Source organism: Leopardus geoffroyi, chromosome E2, assembly GCF_018350155.1.
Source record: "Leopardus geoffroyi isolate Oge1 chromosome E2, O.geoffroyi_Oge1_pat1.0, whole genome shotgun sequence".
NCBI classification, from domain to species: Eukaryota; Metazoa; Chordata; class Mammalia; order Carnivora; family Felidae; genus Leopardus; species Leopardus geoffroyi.
The window spans coordinates 9,013,616-9,028,400 of NC_059335.1; the positions used below are offsets into that span (position 1 = coordinate 9,013,616).

Sequence of the window (14,785 nt, forward strand, 5' to 3'; positions counted from 1 at the left end):
TGGGGGAGCGACTCTGAGACCTTGGTGTCCGAGGGGAAACGACCCACCCTGATCAAGCGACTGGTGAGGCCAGAGGATGCGGGTAACTACCGCTGCGAGTTGGGCACTGAGCGATCCGGCCCAGCCACGGTCATCCATTTTGAAGTCACAGGTCAGAGCTGGGGAGTCGACAGACGTATGGGACTCAGGGTCCTGGGTTTGGGGGGCAGTCAGCTTCAGCGAGCGACCTGGGGGGCCTAACTGTCTGTCGGGGTGTGGTTTCAGGCCAAGGGGGTGTGGCTTCCTGCCCAGGGTGCGGCCACCTCTCACAGTGGCCTGGCTTCAGGCAGTGAGGGGCGTGCTTATCTCCTGGGAGGCCTGGGTCCTGGGGAAGGTTGGCGTGGACAGAGCTTGCCTGGGCCACGACCGGCCCTCCCAGGACTGCTCCTTCTCTCTCCTCTGTCAGTGTTGCCCAAAAGAGTCATTGGGGAGATCCCGAAATCAAACCCCGGGACCCAGTATCAGCGGTTTCGATCCCTCAAGCCGTCAGAGTGTCTGAATCCCAAGGACGTGCTGAGAGGCTTTCTGTTCGAGATGCTGATCTGGGGCTTTGTGTTTCTGATCCTAGGCTTTGCCACCTCGTGAGCCGCCTCCCGGAGAAGGCAGGGCTTGGGGCGAGGGGCGCGGTCTCCAACGTCCTAACGTAGGAGGGGGTGTTAGGGGGAGGGGCTTAGAAGAGAGGGGCGTGCTTACCTAGGGCGGCGAAGCTTGGGTCATAGAGAAGGATCAGATATAGGGAGGCTGGGAGGGGTGTCCCTCACTCAGGACCTAATCTGCTTACACGATTGCACCCCACCCTTCCCCAGCGTACTTTGCTTTAGGTCTGGGACCCTGATCGATTCGGTCAAGTCCTGGGTCCGTACCGACAAGGCAGCAGCCCCAGAGGACCAGGGTCCACAAAGTCGGCTGTCACAGACCCAGCTATCACAGAGCCAGCTATCACAGAGCCAGGTGTCACAGACGCAGCTTCCCAAGGTACCGAACGAAGAAAAAGGCCACAGCACCAAGGCTTAAATAAAGATTTATCTGGTTGCCTAAATATCGGATTCATTTTCTCCGGTCAGATTCTCAGTTTTGGCTTCCCGAGAGGAGAGCTCTGGGGCGGGTCTCCTGTCCTCGGAGAGACTGGGAAGTCAGTTCCCTGTGTCAAGGCAGTGCCCAACTAGCTGAGATGTAATTCCTGAATCAAGGAGTAGAGAAGGGCCTGCCCTACGCAGATCTCCTCCCCCAGGCCCGGTCCCCTCACAGGACGCCCCCTCCCAGCTCTTCCTGCCGGGTTTCCTCTCGCCTTTTCCTGTCCCCCACCCAGTGCTGGGAGCCGGGGCAGAGGCAAAGGCTGAACGGGAACAGCGGGGTCAGGAACCAACCAGGGCCAACGGAGCCAGGGCCCCGGGGTGCTGTTGGGACCTGAAGCAGGGTAAGAACCGGGGAGCCAGGAGTCCAGACCCCTCCTCCCTCAGACCCAGTGGCCAGTCCCCACCCACCTCCCATCCCAGCACCCAGGAGCTTAGCTCCCATCCTTCTCCTCCACCCAGACTCAGGAGTTTGAGCCCCAGGCCCCTCCATCCCAAACCCCACTACTCGGGACCTCAGGAGTTGGGGTCTTACCCATCCTTCCTTAGGGCCATGCTATCTGGTGAACGGAAAGAGGGCGGAAGCCCCCGCTTCGGGAAGCTCCACCTCCCCGTGGGCTTGTGGATCAATTCTCCCAGGAAGCAGCTGGCCAAGCTGGGACGCCGCTGGCCTAGCGCCGCCTCTGTTAAGTGAGTGCCCACCTCCTCCAGGCCCCTGTCCCTCCTCCACCTACCTCCCAATTGTCCTCGTTTCTGATCCAGTCTCTGCACCGGGTAAGGCCAGGGGCCCCGAGCGTTGACTGCAGTTCCTTTCCGGAATGGGCAAGTGAGGTGGCGGGCTGGCAGAGACAGACAGTGGGCCACAGTGCTCTCAGAGTCCGGTCGGGGAAGAGCCGGGCCTGGATAGGGGCCCTCGCTGGATGGACAAGGCGATGGGGATACAGGGGCAAGGGTTTGATTCCCCTTCCTTCCTCCCCTCCCTGCTTACCTCTTGCAACTTCCTTAGGTGCCACTCGCCTTCATTTATTTCTCTCTCTCTCTCTCTTTCTCTCTGATTCTGGCCTCTGCCCAACTCCGTATCTGTACACTCGCGTCTCTCCGCCTTCTGTGGGTCTCTGTCTCCCTCTTTATCTGTGTCTCTGTCCCTCTCTTTCCCTGGGCTTCTTTTGCTCTTTCGGTCTGGATCTGTGTCCCCTCTCAATGGGTCTCTCTGTCACTCTCCGGGTCTCTGATCCCTCCGTCTGGGTCTCTGCCCACTTCCTTCCTTCGTCTTCTCCCATCGGCCTCCATCCTGGCCTGTCTCTCTCGGTCTCTTTGCCGCCTCTCCGCTCCCCTGGCGGGTTCCCAGGTCTTCTTCCTCGGACACGGGGAGCCGCAGCAGCGAGCCGCTGCCCCCGCCGCCGCCGCACGTGGAGCTGCGGCGAGTGGGCGCGGTCAAGGCGGCCGGGGGAGCCTCCGGGAGTCGCGCCAAGCGTATCTCCCAGCTCTTTCGGGGCTCGGGGACCGGGGCCACGGGGTCCGGCGGCGCGGGAGGCGCCGGGACTCCGGGGGGCGCTCAGCGCTGGGCCAGCGAGAAGAAGCTGCCTGAGCTGGCCGCGGGCGTGGCCCCCGAGCCCCCGCTGGCCGCCCGCGCCACGGCACCCCCGGGGGTCCTCAAGATCTTCGGCGCCGGGCTGGCGTCGGGCGCCAACTACAAGAGCGTGCTCGCCACTGCGCGCTCCACGGCACGCGAGCTGGTGGCCGAGGCGCTGGAGCGCTACGGGCTGGCGGGGAGCCCCGGCGGCAGCCCAGGCGAGAGCAGCTGCGTGGACGCCTTCGCGCTGTGCGACGCGCTGGGCCGGCCCGCGGCGGGCGGCGTGGGCAGCTGCGAGTGGCGGGCGGAGCACCTGCGCGTGCTGGGCGACTCGGAGCGTCCGCTGCTGGTGCAGGAGCTGTGGCGAGCGCGGCCCGGCTGGGCGCGCCGTTTCGAGCTGCGCGGCCGCGAGGAGGCGCGCCGCCTGGAGCAGGAGGCCTTCGGGGCGGCGGACAGCGACGGTGAGCCGGCGGGGGCCCGACTGCGGGGGCGGGGCCTGGGGGCGGGGCGGGGCCTGTCCTGGAGGCGGGGCCAGCGGGGAGGCTGGGCGGGGCTTGGGGCCGGGGGCTAAGGGGGCCGGGATCTGGCTAAGGGGGCTGGAGAGACCAGGGGTAGGCTGGAGGCGGGGCCCACGGGAGAAAGGGGGCGGGGTGTGAATGGGAGGAGCCTAAAGCCCCGGGTCAGGGCGGGGGCGGGGCTGGGGCTAGACCGGAGTTATTGCCAGGGTGGATGGACGGGGCTTGTGATGGGGGCGGGGGGTCCCTGCTGAAGAGGGTAACCCAGAGCCAGAGGTGTTGAGTGGTGGTGGTCGTCCGCGTGGCTAGAAGGCCTCTCGCGAGAGGCAGGGCCCACGTAGATTAAGCCTCTTAGGGGGAGGAGCCTGGAGAGTGAAGAAATGGTGGGCTTGTTCGGGGCCGAAAATGATCCAAGCTTTAGGAGCGCCTGAGTGGCTCAGTGGGTTAAGCCTCCGACTTCGGATCCGATCATGATCGCTCGGTCCATGAGCTCGAGCCCAGCGTTGGGCTCTGTCCTAACAGCTGGGAGCCTGGAGCCTGCTATAGATTCTCCGTCTCCTTCTCTCTGCCCTTCCCCTGCTCATGCTCTCCCTCTTTTAAGAATAATTAAAAAAAAAAAAAAGATCGAAGCTTCAGAGGATCTGACCTTGGAGCAGGTAGACCTAGGCTGGGTTGGCTGCAGACTGTGGGTGGGAGATTTGAGGGTGGCGCATGGGAAATGAAGACGTAACACCATCAAGGGCTTACCTGCTGGCCTGGCCTTTGAGAAAACGTTCCTGGAACAGGAGGTGGTCCCCTTGGTGAAATAGTAAGTGCCTGAGCAGGGCCCGGCAGGGTTGGAGCCTGGCTCTAAGGGGCTGCTCACAGAACCTTCTAACGCTTTTCTGTTTCTGAGCCTCCCATCGGGGAGACAGAGTGGTGTAGCAGTCAACCTCCTGAGCTCTGAACTCTGGCTTGGATTCCGATCCGTTCTTTGTCGGTTCCGCTCTGCAAAACCCTAGGGGAAGATGAAATCAGAAAATGTATAAAAGGGTTTTAGCACAGGGCTTGGCACATAGTGGTCGCCTAATAAAGAAAGGCAATTACAACCATCACTGTCTTTTTTTTTTTCCCCAAAAAAAGCATTGGTTGAGCGCCTACTGTGGGCCACACATTATTTAGGGCCCTGGGGGAATACAGTGAGCACAGGACAGATGAGGTTCCCACCCTCCTAGATTTCGCCGCCTAGTGAGAAACAAATCACTAGTTCGTTCCTTCCGTTCACCATCACCCACTATGTGCCGGGCACAGGGAACAGCATATACAGAAAACTAAATGTGCGAAGCAGCCTCACCTCTCTGTGGCCAATTTTTTGTCTCTTTATCATCTCGGCTCTGCAAGCCTGTCTCGGTCTCTGGAGTCTTTTGCCTCATCCCTCGCGGTCTCTCCGCAGGCACGGGTGCCCCCTCGTGGCGGCCGCAGAAGAATCGCTCCCGGGCGGCGTCCGGAGGGGCGGCCCTGGCCAGTCCGGGCCCGGGGTCCGGGTCAGGGCCCCCCGCTGGGTCCGGGGGCAAAGAGCGCTCGGAAAACCTGTCCCTGCGGCGCAGCGTGTCGGAGCTCAGCCTGCAGGGTCGCCGGCGGCGGCAGCAGGAGCGCAGGCAGCAGGCACTTAGCATGGCCCCAGGGGCAGCCGACACCCAAATCGGACCTGCTGACCCTGGCGACTTCGATCAGTTGACCCAGTGCCTCATTCAGGCTCCCAGCAACCGTCCCTACTTCCTGCTGCTCCAGGGCTACCAGGACGCCCAGGTAAGGCAGCCCCTCCTACCCCGGAGAGAACTATGCTCCGACCTTCCTACGACCTTCCTTCGTCTGCAGGGCGACAAAATTACAACTCCCAGAATCCCCTGGGTCGCGGTAGTCTCAGGTTTGCGGGAAGGTGTGGGCCCAGCAAGGTAGGGTTCCAGGGTAGGAGAGGTCATTGTGGGAGACAGGGGATGGGGGGAAGAGGTGAAAGTCGTGGAGGTTGATGGCTGAAAAAGATTTTGCTGGAAGAACAAGTGGGGAATGGTTCATTTCATGCAATGTTGGGGGAAAACACTGCCTTTGTCTGTCAAGGGGGAATGTGAGAGCCTATCGTAGAAAAGGGATCTCCTTGTAAGCGTCTATTTCTTGATGAGGAGTAATTGAAGTGTCTATCTTGTTTGGGAGGAAGATAAGTTCATTGATGTATGGGATCTAGTTCTGGGTAAGCATATATTTTCTTGGAAGGAGCGGACTAACCCACTTTTTAAAGGTGATGGTTTACACTGGAATGATTTGACTCTTGTTAGGGGGCGTAGGTGGTACGGATGCTTCTGTTTTCTATATTTGGGTGACAATAGAACCTGCTTGAGTGTTAGGCAGCAGAGAGGGAGAAAGGATTAGCAGATAGCAGAAAATGATTCGTGGGTTAGTGGGAAATTGTTTCATTGATAGAAATGTAATGTACTCTTGGAAAGACTCATTTGTGTGTGTGTGTGTGTGTGTGTGCGTGCACGCGATGATTGGGGGAGCCATGTTTGTGATGTTGCCCAACTTTGAGTAACAGCAGTACAGCCAAGTTCCACAGGTAGTGCTGGGAATCAATGGGAAAGCCCACTCTAGAAGGTAGTGGAGCTCAGCAAATAGTCCCATTTGTGCTGTCAGCGAGTGATCCAGTTGGGTTCGGTGGCCTGTGTGTGGGTGTGTATGAGTGAGAGGTTAAGACTATTGAGAGAAGGGCTTGCGTGGAAGAATTCATTCCTCCTTACTGGGGCAAGTTCCTTACAGGGAGGGGTTTGCAGACAAGGTTGGAGAATAGGAGAGCCTGTTTTGGGAAGAGGGGAAACATTGGGAGCATCCATTCTTTTGAGTGGGGTTCATGAGAAATTCCTTTCTAAGAAAGAGGCTTCTATGGAAGTATTCCTTCCTGGGGAAGAGGAATCAGAGGTGAATCTCTTAGGGAGGAATTTATTTGCACTCATCTATTCATGAGTGACTATAAGCCGGGAGTTCATTGTGGGCACTGTGGAGTCCCTTCTGGGGTTAAGTAATTTTAGAAAAGGGTTCCATGTATTTTGGACCATTCCATTGCTTCAAACAGGGATGGATAACAGGAGATCTTACCTCCGGAAGGTGGTCATACTGGAAAGGTCCCTTTTCTAGAGACAGATGAACAAGTCCATTGTAGGAAGGGGTCTCTTTGGAAATGTCCATCCATGAGGTAAAGGTAATAAAGAGTGAGTTCAGGGTAGGATTTACGGATATCAGGATGACGATTCTCCCAACGTGACTAGAGAACAGAGAGTCTATTTTAGGAAGGGGGCCAGACTGAGCTCTTCCATTTTTGTAGGATGGAGATGGGAGAGTCATTTAGGAAGGGGTCTTCTGGAATGCACCTCTTCATTTGGTGGATGAAATGGGACACTCCATTATAAGAAGAGGGTCTCCTTGAAAACATCTATTAATAAGGTGGGGTGACTAGAAGAGCCACTATATGGAGAGCTCCATGGAGATGTTCTTTGTTGGGATGAGAATACTGAAAGCATCCATTGATGGAAAGGAGAGTATCTTTGGAATCCCTCTATCGTGGGAGTGGGGGTAGTAGGTGAGTCCGTTGTAGTATTATTTCTCCTTGGAAGTGAGTTCAGCATGGGGTGGGGGAAAATAAGGGTCCTTTGTAGAAAGGGGGTCTCCCTGGAAGTGTATGTTCATGGGGTGGAGATAATGGAAGAAACCTTTGTTCAAAGGGGCAGTCTCCTTAAAGATATCCGTCCCGTGTCTTGGAAATATTCAGAGAAGCTCTTATTAGAAGGGGAAATGTCTTGGGAAGTCCCCATTATGGTGGTGGAAGGACTGGCAAATGGGGCCAGGGGTAGAGAAATGGGAGGGCTCACAGGAGAAAGATGTCCTTGGAAAGTTCCATTCTTTGAGGGGCAAGTTAATGGGCAGTCCACTGTAGTCATGGGGGTGTGGTGCAAAGAAGGGAAGCACCCCTTCTTTGGGCTCTATATCATGGGAGAGTGCATTGTGGGAATGGATTTCCTTGAAAGGGTCCATTCAGAAGAGGTGAGAAGAGGGGGGCGTCTCCTGGAGAAATGTCTCCTGGAAAACATCAATAATTTCAGGGCGGGCAATTACAGAACTCATGTCAAGAAAGGGGTTTCCTTATACGCAGCCAGTCTTCCAGATGGGTGTTCTGGACCAGTCCATCACAGGAAGTGCCTTTGAAGAGTCCACTCATGGTTAGGGGAAGCAATTGCTGAGGCTTTGGGGCTCCCAGGAGATCTCCTTGAAAGCGTTCATTCTAAGCGAGGTGGTGGATGGGAGAGTCCTTTGTGGCCAAGGGTCCCCTTTGGAAACATCCGTTCCTCACGGAGCTGTGTCTCTCCTGTATCTTCACCTTCCCTCCAGGACTTCGTGGTGTATGTGATGACGCGGGAGCAGCATGTCTTCGGCCGGGGCGGGAACTCCTCGGCCCGTGGTGGGTCCCCGGCCCCGTATGTGGACACCTTTCTCAATGCCCCCGACATCCTGCCGCGGCACTGTACCGTGCGTGCGGGCCCTGAGCCCCCCGCCATGGTGCGCCCGGCCCGGGGTGCCCCGGTCACGCACAACGGGTGCCTCCTGCTGCGCGAGGCCGAGCTGCACCCTGGCGACCTGCTGGGGCTGGGCGAGCACTTCCTCTTCATGTACAAGGACCCCCGCGCTGGGGGCTCGGGGCCAGCGCGGCCGCCGTGGCTGCCCACCCGTCCGGGGGCCTCCCCGCCGGGCCCCGGCTGGGCCTTCTCCTGCCGCCTGTGCGGCCGGGGCCTGCAGGAGCGCGGCGAGGCGCTGGCGGCCTACCTGGATGGCCGCGAGCCGGTGCTGCGCTTCCGGCCCCGCGAGGAAGAGGCGCTGCTGGGTGAGATCGTGCGCGCAGCAGCGGCCGGCGCCGGGGACCTACCACCGCTGGGGCCGGCCACGCTGCTGGCGCTGTGCGTCCAGCATTCAGCCCGGGAACTGGAGCTGGGCCACCTGCCGCGCCTGCTGGGCCGTCTGGCCCGGCTCATCAAGGAGGCTGTCTGGGTGAGTGCCTCCGACCGCCGTCCAACCCCGTCTGCTCCCCGTGGGCTTCCCCCCCCAGCCTCTCGTCGCCCCCTGCCGCCCGTTTGGAAGTCGAGCAGGATGCAGCCACCTCTCCCCTGATGCTTTTGGGAGGGGTCTGGGCTCTCCAGTAAGGGATCTCGCGGGGTGCTGGGAGTGGTGCATTCATCCGCGGTGCCGGAAGAGAAGGCAGCGAAGAACCACCTTTGCGGCTCTGGGATAATGGGAGAAACGATTCTGGGAGCCGGGGGAAGAGAGCTCCTGGGATGAGAAGTCAGGAGAGACCGTTGTGGGAGGTGAGGCGGGCAGCCCGTTGGGCCCGAAGCTTTGAACAGTAGCGGGCAAGACCGTGCTTGGAGGCGAGGGAGGACAAATCCATCGGACCTACAGATGGAAGTACCTGGGAGAAATCACCCAGATTTCTGGATTTGGCGGGGGGGAGGTTAAAGTCGCCATCCAATTGAGCTAGGGCTTCTCAGAGCGAAGGTTGGGGAAGGGCCTGGGCGGTAAGAAGAAACTTCTATTCGAGCAGAAGTGGGCCTGAGGGAGGTAGACCGCCTGCAATTATAGGGCTTTGTATTTTATTTTCTTTTTGTAAGTTTATTCTATTTCTTTTGAGAGCGAGCGCGCGCACGGGCGCAAAAGTAGGGGAGGGGGAGAGAGAGAGAATCCCAAGCAGGCCCTGCACTGCCCGCGCAGAGCCGGGTGTGGGGCTTGAACTCGGGAACTGTGAGATCGTGACCTGAGCTGAAGTCGGACACTCAACCGACTGAATCACCCAGGCGCCCCTAGGGCTTTGTGTTTTATTTATTTTTTTTATTTTTTTTTCAACATTTATTTATTTTTGGGACAGAGAGAGACAGAGCATGAATGGGGGAGGGGCAGAGAGAGAGGGAGACACAGAATCGGAAACAGGCTCCAGGCTCTGAGCCATCAGCCCAGAGCCTGACGCGGGGCTCGAACTCACGGACCGCGAGATCGTGACCTGGCTGAAGTCGGACGCTTAACCGACTGCGCCACCCAGGCGCCCCAAGGGCTTTGTGTTTTAAAAGGTATGGAGAGGTGAGGGACGGATGCCGGGGTGGCTCAGTCGGTCAAGTGACTGAGTCCCGTTAAGGAACTGACTCACAGTTCCTGAGTTCAAGCCCCACATCCAGCTCTGTGCTGACAGCTGGGAGCCCGGAGCCTGCTTCAGATTCTGTGTCTTCCTCTCTCCCTTCCCGTCCCCCACTCACACGTACACACTCTCTCTCTCTCAAAAATAAATAAACATTAAAAAAGAAATTAAAAAAAAGGTACAGAGAGGTGAAACCATTCTGAAACCTGGGGGTTAGGGTCCATTTGAGCGTGGAGAGGCTGTGTCAAAAAGGTGCTTCCAGAAATACCAGGGTATTAACTCATACGTCTCTCTCCCTCAATTCCACGTGCCTTGATTCTGAGCTTACTGTTCTACAGGAAAAGATCAAGGAAATCGGAGACCGCCAGCCAGAGAAGTAAGAGGAATTCTGGGAAGAAGGGTTATAGAGGGATGCAGGGGTGGGGCTCTGCAGGCAGGCTCTTCCTTGACCCCCAACTTTTCCAGCTGTGAAATGGGGATTGGCCTCTGTCCTCAATTAGATCCAGAGCTCGGGGTTTGGACACTATGGTGGGGGTTGGGCAGAGATCACCCCACCCCCATTACTATAATGGACTGTCCCATTAATGGGTCCTTTTCTCCTTCTCCAGCCACCCTGAGGGAGTCCCCGAGGTGCCCTTGACTCCCGAGGCTGTGTCCGTAGAGCTGCGGCCACTCATGCTGTGGATGGCCAACACCACGGAGCTGCTGAGTTTTGTACAGGAGAAGGTGCTGGAAATGGAGAAGGAGGCCGACCAGGAGGGTGAGCTCTGACCCAAGCTCAGGCCTGTCCGGGATCCCTGTCATTCCCTCTACTTGGGGACTTGGGCTCCTGCCTGTCAGCCTCTGGTTCTCTCTCTTACCCCCAGGTCTGTCCTCAGACCCACAGCTCTGCAATGACTTGGAATTATGTGATGAGGCCATGGCCCTCCTGGATGAGGTCATCATGTGTACCTTCCAGCAGTCTGTCTACTACCTCACCAAGGTTGGTCTTGTCCCCTGCTGCCTGCTTGACATAACATCACTTCCTGTTTGCATGACATCGTGTTGCTCTGACGTCACTTCCTAGTTGACCTTGTGAGATTTCCCGCTTCTCTGACATCACTTCCCGTTCACCCCAGGGCTTTGCTGTTCTGATACCCCTTCCTGTTGGAGCCTACAACACTTCCCGCCTTTCTGGCTTCTTCTCCTGTGTCTGCATCTGTCCCCTCTTGACAAGTGAACTTTACTATCTGGTCATATCACCCTTATCATTTTCTCAAGCTCCTGTTTTCTTTTTCTTTTTCTAAATGTTTTTATTTTTGAGAGAGAGAGAGAGAGACACAGAGCGCCAGTGGGGGATGGCCAGAGAGAGAGGGAGACACAGAATCCGAAGCAGGCTGTCAGCACAAAGCCCAGTACGGGGCTCGAACCCACAAACCGTGAAATCATGACCTGAGCCGAAGTTGGACGCTCAACTGACTGAGCCCCCCAGGTGCCCCTCAAGCTCCTGTTTTCTAAGTCCACTCTTCAGTGACTGGTAAAATAGATAGATGATAGATAGATATCAAGTAGTGTCAGGCACTGTCATTTAAACTAAAAGTCCTCTGTAATCAGGCTTCGCTTCCTGTTTGCTGACTTCATTTCCTATAGCCCCAAATTCACTCCCTTTTCCAAGCCACAGACCTTCTGCCTGGAGTGCTAGTCCTGAGGACCTGCTTTCTCCCCCAGGCCTCCAACCACCCTTGACCTTGATATTGCTCCTTGGAATTCTCAGGGTTTCAGGCTTACTGTGGGTCTGAGTCCCTGTCTGTAAACGGAATGGGGATCTTTGGGGACTGATCAACGTAAAGATGTTCCTTAAGCAGCCTTGATTTGTGAAGCCCTTTCCTCCAAGGCTTCGCTTCCTGTACATTCCTGCCACGTGTGGCTTTATTTCTTCTTCGGCTCTGACCTCATTTCCTGTCCTTGGCCCGATCTCACTTTCCACTGGCTCACTGCCACTTTGCTCCCACTTCCTGACTCTCTATTCTTTTTCTTTCCTTTGGGAATTCTGGATAAATCACTCTTTGACTGAAGGGGGCCTCTTTGTTCAGCGTCCTTTGTCCTCCGCGAGCTGTCCGTGTTGAGAAATACAAGTCCTGGGGTGCCTGGGTGGCTCAGTCAGCTGAGCGTCGGACTTCAGCTCAGGTCCCGATCTCATGGTTCTTGAGTTCGAGGCCCGCGTCGGGCTCTGTGCTGACAGCTCGGAGCCTGGAGCCTGCTTCGGATTCTGTGTCGGCCCCTCTCTCTCTGTCCTTCCCCCACTTGAGCTCCGTCTCTTTCTCTCTCTCAAAAAGAAATAAACACTGAAAAAACTTCAAGGCTTGAGGTGTCCCAGGCCTGATGAATGCCAGAAAGCCACCTGAAAAGTAGGGATTTGCTCACAGAGGCCTTCAGGGTGTTGAAGGTAGAATGGGCTATAATTCCCAGAAGCTCTACCGCCCGGAAGCTTCCAGGAGGGTGTAGTCCAATCATTTGTTTCCATCTCTGTATCGTCCTAGACTCTGTATTCAACGCTGCCTGCTCTCCTGGATAGTAACCCTTTTACCGCTGGGGCAGAGCTTCCCGGGCCTGGCGCCGAGCTGGCGGCCATGCCTCCGGGGCTGAGACCCACCCTGGGCGTGTTCCAAGCAGCCCTGGAACTGACCAGCCAGTGTGAGCTGCATCCGGACCTCGTGTCTCAGACTTTCGGTTACTTGTTCTTCTTCTCCAACGCGTCCCTCCTCAACTCGCTGATGGAACGAGGTGCGGGTCAGATCGGGGAAGGGGCAGGGACGAAGGGGCGGGAGCCATCGGGACCCAAGTCAGTTCAGAACATACCACAGGATCAGGCTTCATCTTTAGAGAGCCTGGAGAGCAAGCTCCAGATCCTAAGCTGAAAAATAAGAAGGGTCCGGGAGGCAGGAGGGCAGAGTCCACGCACCCATTCCCCTTCCTAACCTTCCCCACAGGTCAAGGCCGACCTTTCTATCAATGGTCCCGAGCTGTCCAAATCCGGACCAACTTGGACCTCGTCTTGGACTGGCTGCAGGGGGCCGGGCTGGGCGACATTGCCACTGAATTCTTCCGGAAACTCTCCATAGCTGTGAACCTGCTCTGTGTGCCCCGCACCTCCCTGCTCAAGGTGATTCCCGGTCCCTGACCTCTGACTCCCCAACCCCCCCACCCCATCCATCCTCTGTATTCAGCCCACCCTTGACATCCCCTTGGCCCTCACGTTATCCCCAGTCCCAGCGCAGACACCGTGGGTGATGCACTGGCAGTTAGAAGCCAGTCCCAAGCGTCCAAAGTGCACCTGAATCCCAGTGGGACTTGCGAGTAATAGGTTCCAAGGCCCCCTCCCTCGGTCATGCTGGTTCCGAAAGTCTGGTATGAGACCAAGGAATGCGACAGTCAAAACATTCATTGAACGTAAACTAGATACCAAACACTGTCAAGCACTGCTCATTGAGTGCTGATTAAGCCTCATGAAATAGGTTATTCATTGACCGTTTGTTACAGACAAGGAAACCGATTCGGGCAGGATAAGTTCCTTGATTTCTTTTGTTGATATTTCTCAGACTTTTGCAGAGCACTTAATAAGCACCAGGCCGTGTTCTAAGTATTTTACGATCTTGCCATATTGAAACCTCAGAACAACCCTATTAGGTGGTGCCTAATCCCTCCACCCCCAGTTTACAGATGAAGAACCTGAGGCACAGGGACTTGCCAGAAGGTAATGAGTAGTCAAGCCGGGATTTTTGAACCCAGGCAATCTGGGTCCACCGCAATGATGACTTGGTTGTCATCTCAGTTCAGTAGATCCAAACTTTATTTTAAATTTTATTATTTAAAAATTTTTACATTTATGTCTTCACAGAGCCCGACGCGGGGCTCGAACTCACGAACTGTGAGATCATGACCTGAGCCGAAGTCGGAAGCTTAACCGACTGAGCCACCCAGACGCCCCACAAATCACTTTTTTTTTTTTTTAAAGCGGAGAGCACCCCCTTTCTCACCATCACTTTGGTGACAGCCTGGCTTCGCAGTCACAATCTGGCTGCACAGACACCACGGCCGACCCCCTACATCGGTACCCTCTAGGGGGGGCCTTCCATTCAGGCTTTCTCAGCTGTCCCATAACGACCAACGACTTCTCTCTCACCTCATCTTCCCACCAGGCTTCTTGGAGCAGCCTACGAACTGACCACCCCACGCTGACCCCTGCTCAGCTTCACCATCTGCTCAGCCACTACCAGCTGGGTCCTGGCCGTGGGCCACCACCTGCCTGGGACCCTCCCCCTGCAGAGCGAGACGCTGTGGACACAGGTGAGGCACGGTGGGGACAGAGGCACGGGGGCTGTCAGCTATTTTCTGGCCTCAGGACCTAGGAATCCATAGCCCCTTCCTCCTTCTGACCCAGGATTCTGGACCCTTAACCCTTTCCTCCCTCGAGACCCAATAAGTGATGGGCCCCAACTCCCTCCTCCGCCAGGATACGGGATTTCAAGCCCCAGCTCCTCCTCTCCCCCACCCCCCCACCCCCCAGGGTTCAGGCCCCCAGCCCCTTCCCCCGACAACCTACCCTTCTCACCCAGGGGCTCGGGTTCCAGGCCCCTCCACGAAGGAATCCGTAAAACTAAGTTCCCAGACCTTCCTTCCCAGACCCAAGAACCCAACTACCTCGCCCGTTTCCTAGGCAGCGGTGGCCTCTCTTTCTTTGTCTGAACTACAACTCCCATGATGCTTGGGGAACTCCCAAGACTCGTGTTTGAGTGGGTCCCGCTCCGGGAATTGCTGGTTGAAGTCTGTCCTTCCCTCGGGCGTGACGCAGCCTCTCCCTAACACTGCTGCCTCACGCCCATTTTCAGAATTTGACGCCGTCTTCTTCTGTCTCCTAGGGGACATCTTCGAGAGCTTCTCCTCCCATCCGCCCCTCATCCTGCCCTTGGGCAGCTCGCGCCTGCGCCTCACGGGTCCCGTGACGGACGACGCCCTGCACCGCGAACTGCGCAGGCTCCGCCGCCTCCTCTGGGATCTTGAGCAGCAGGAACTGCCGGCCAATCACCGCCACGGACCTCCCGTGGCCACGCCTCCTTGAGGACCAATAACCAACGAGCGCGCGACCCTTGAAAATTCTTCGGCTTCTGCTCCCTGGAGCCCGCCTGAGCTCAGGGCTCTCTGGGAGTTGTAGTACTTTCCCCCGCGTGGCATGCCGGGAGTTTGAGTTTTCGGGTAGTAGAGGATGGGACAGTGGGAAGACGGGCTTGGGAGGTGAGGGCGAGGAACAAAGAAATAAAGGTATCTGTGGTGTTGGCACCGCCTCGCTTGTTAAGACTTGGGAACGCTGGCGATGATGATTTTCTGCGGATTAGAGCACCAGGTT

At 56.9% G+C, this 14,785-nt stretch overlaps 1 protein-coding gene across 2 annotated transcripts; it reads left to right on the plus strand.

The window, feature by feature from the left end:
* Nucleotides 1–17: 17 nt before the first annotated feature.
* RASIP1 (Ras interacting protein 1) lies at nt 18–14,734 on the plus strand. Of its 2 annotated transcripts, XM_045440650.1 has the most exons (14): nt 18–151; nt 446–620; nt 846–1,456; nt 1,662–1,802; nt 2,461–3,146; nt 4,633–4,988; nt 7,614–8,267; nt 9,741–9,778; nt 10,011–10,162; nt 10,269–10,384; nt 11,922–12,165; nt 12,372–12,544; nt 13,581–13,728; nt 14,301–14,734. In XM_045440650.1, exons 4-14 carry the CDS (start codon nt 1,666–1,668, stop codon nt 14,498–14,500), a joined length of 2,904 nt encoding a protein of 967 aa, XP_045296606.1. In that variant the 5' UTR covers nt 18–151; nt 446–620; nt 846–1,456; nt 1,662–1,665; the 3' UTR covers nt 14,501–14,734. The 2 variants fall into 2 exon arrangements, with proteins under 2 accessions (XP_045296606.1, XP_045296608.1); XM_045440652.1 differs by lacking the exons at nt 18–151; nt 446–620 and having other exon boundaries at nt 736–1,456; nt 10,281–10,384.
* Nucleotides 14,735–14,785: the final 51 nt, after the last annotated feature.

Bases quoted from the DNA above. Each gene is read 5' to 3' on its own strand.
- RASIP1 (XM_045440650.1), top strand. From the start codon at position 1,666: ATGCTATCTGGTGAACGGAAAGAGGGCGGAAGCCCCCGCTTCGGGAAG. The intron at 8,268-9,740 runs GTGAGTGCCTCC...ACTGTTCTACAG, and splicing joins TCATCAAGGAGGCTGTCTGG to GAAAAGATCAAGGAAATCGG. The intron at 13,729-14,300 runs GTGAGGCACGGT...TCTGTCTCCTAG, and splicing joins GCGAGACGCTGTGGACACAG to GGGACATCTTCGAGAGCTTC.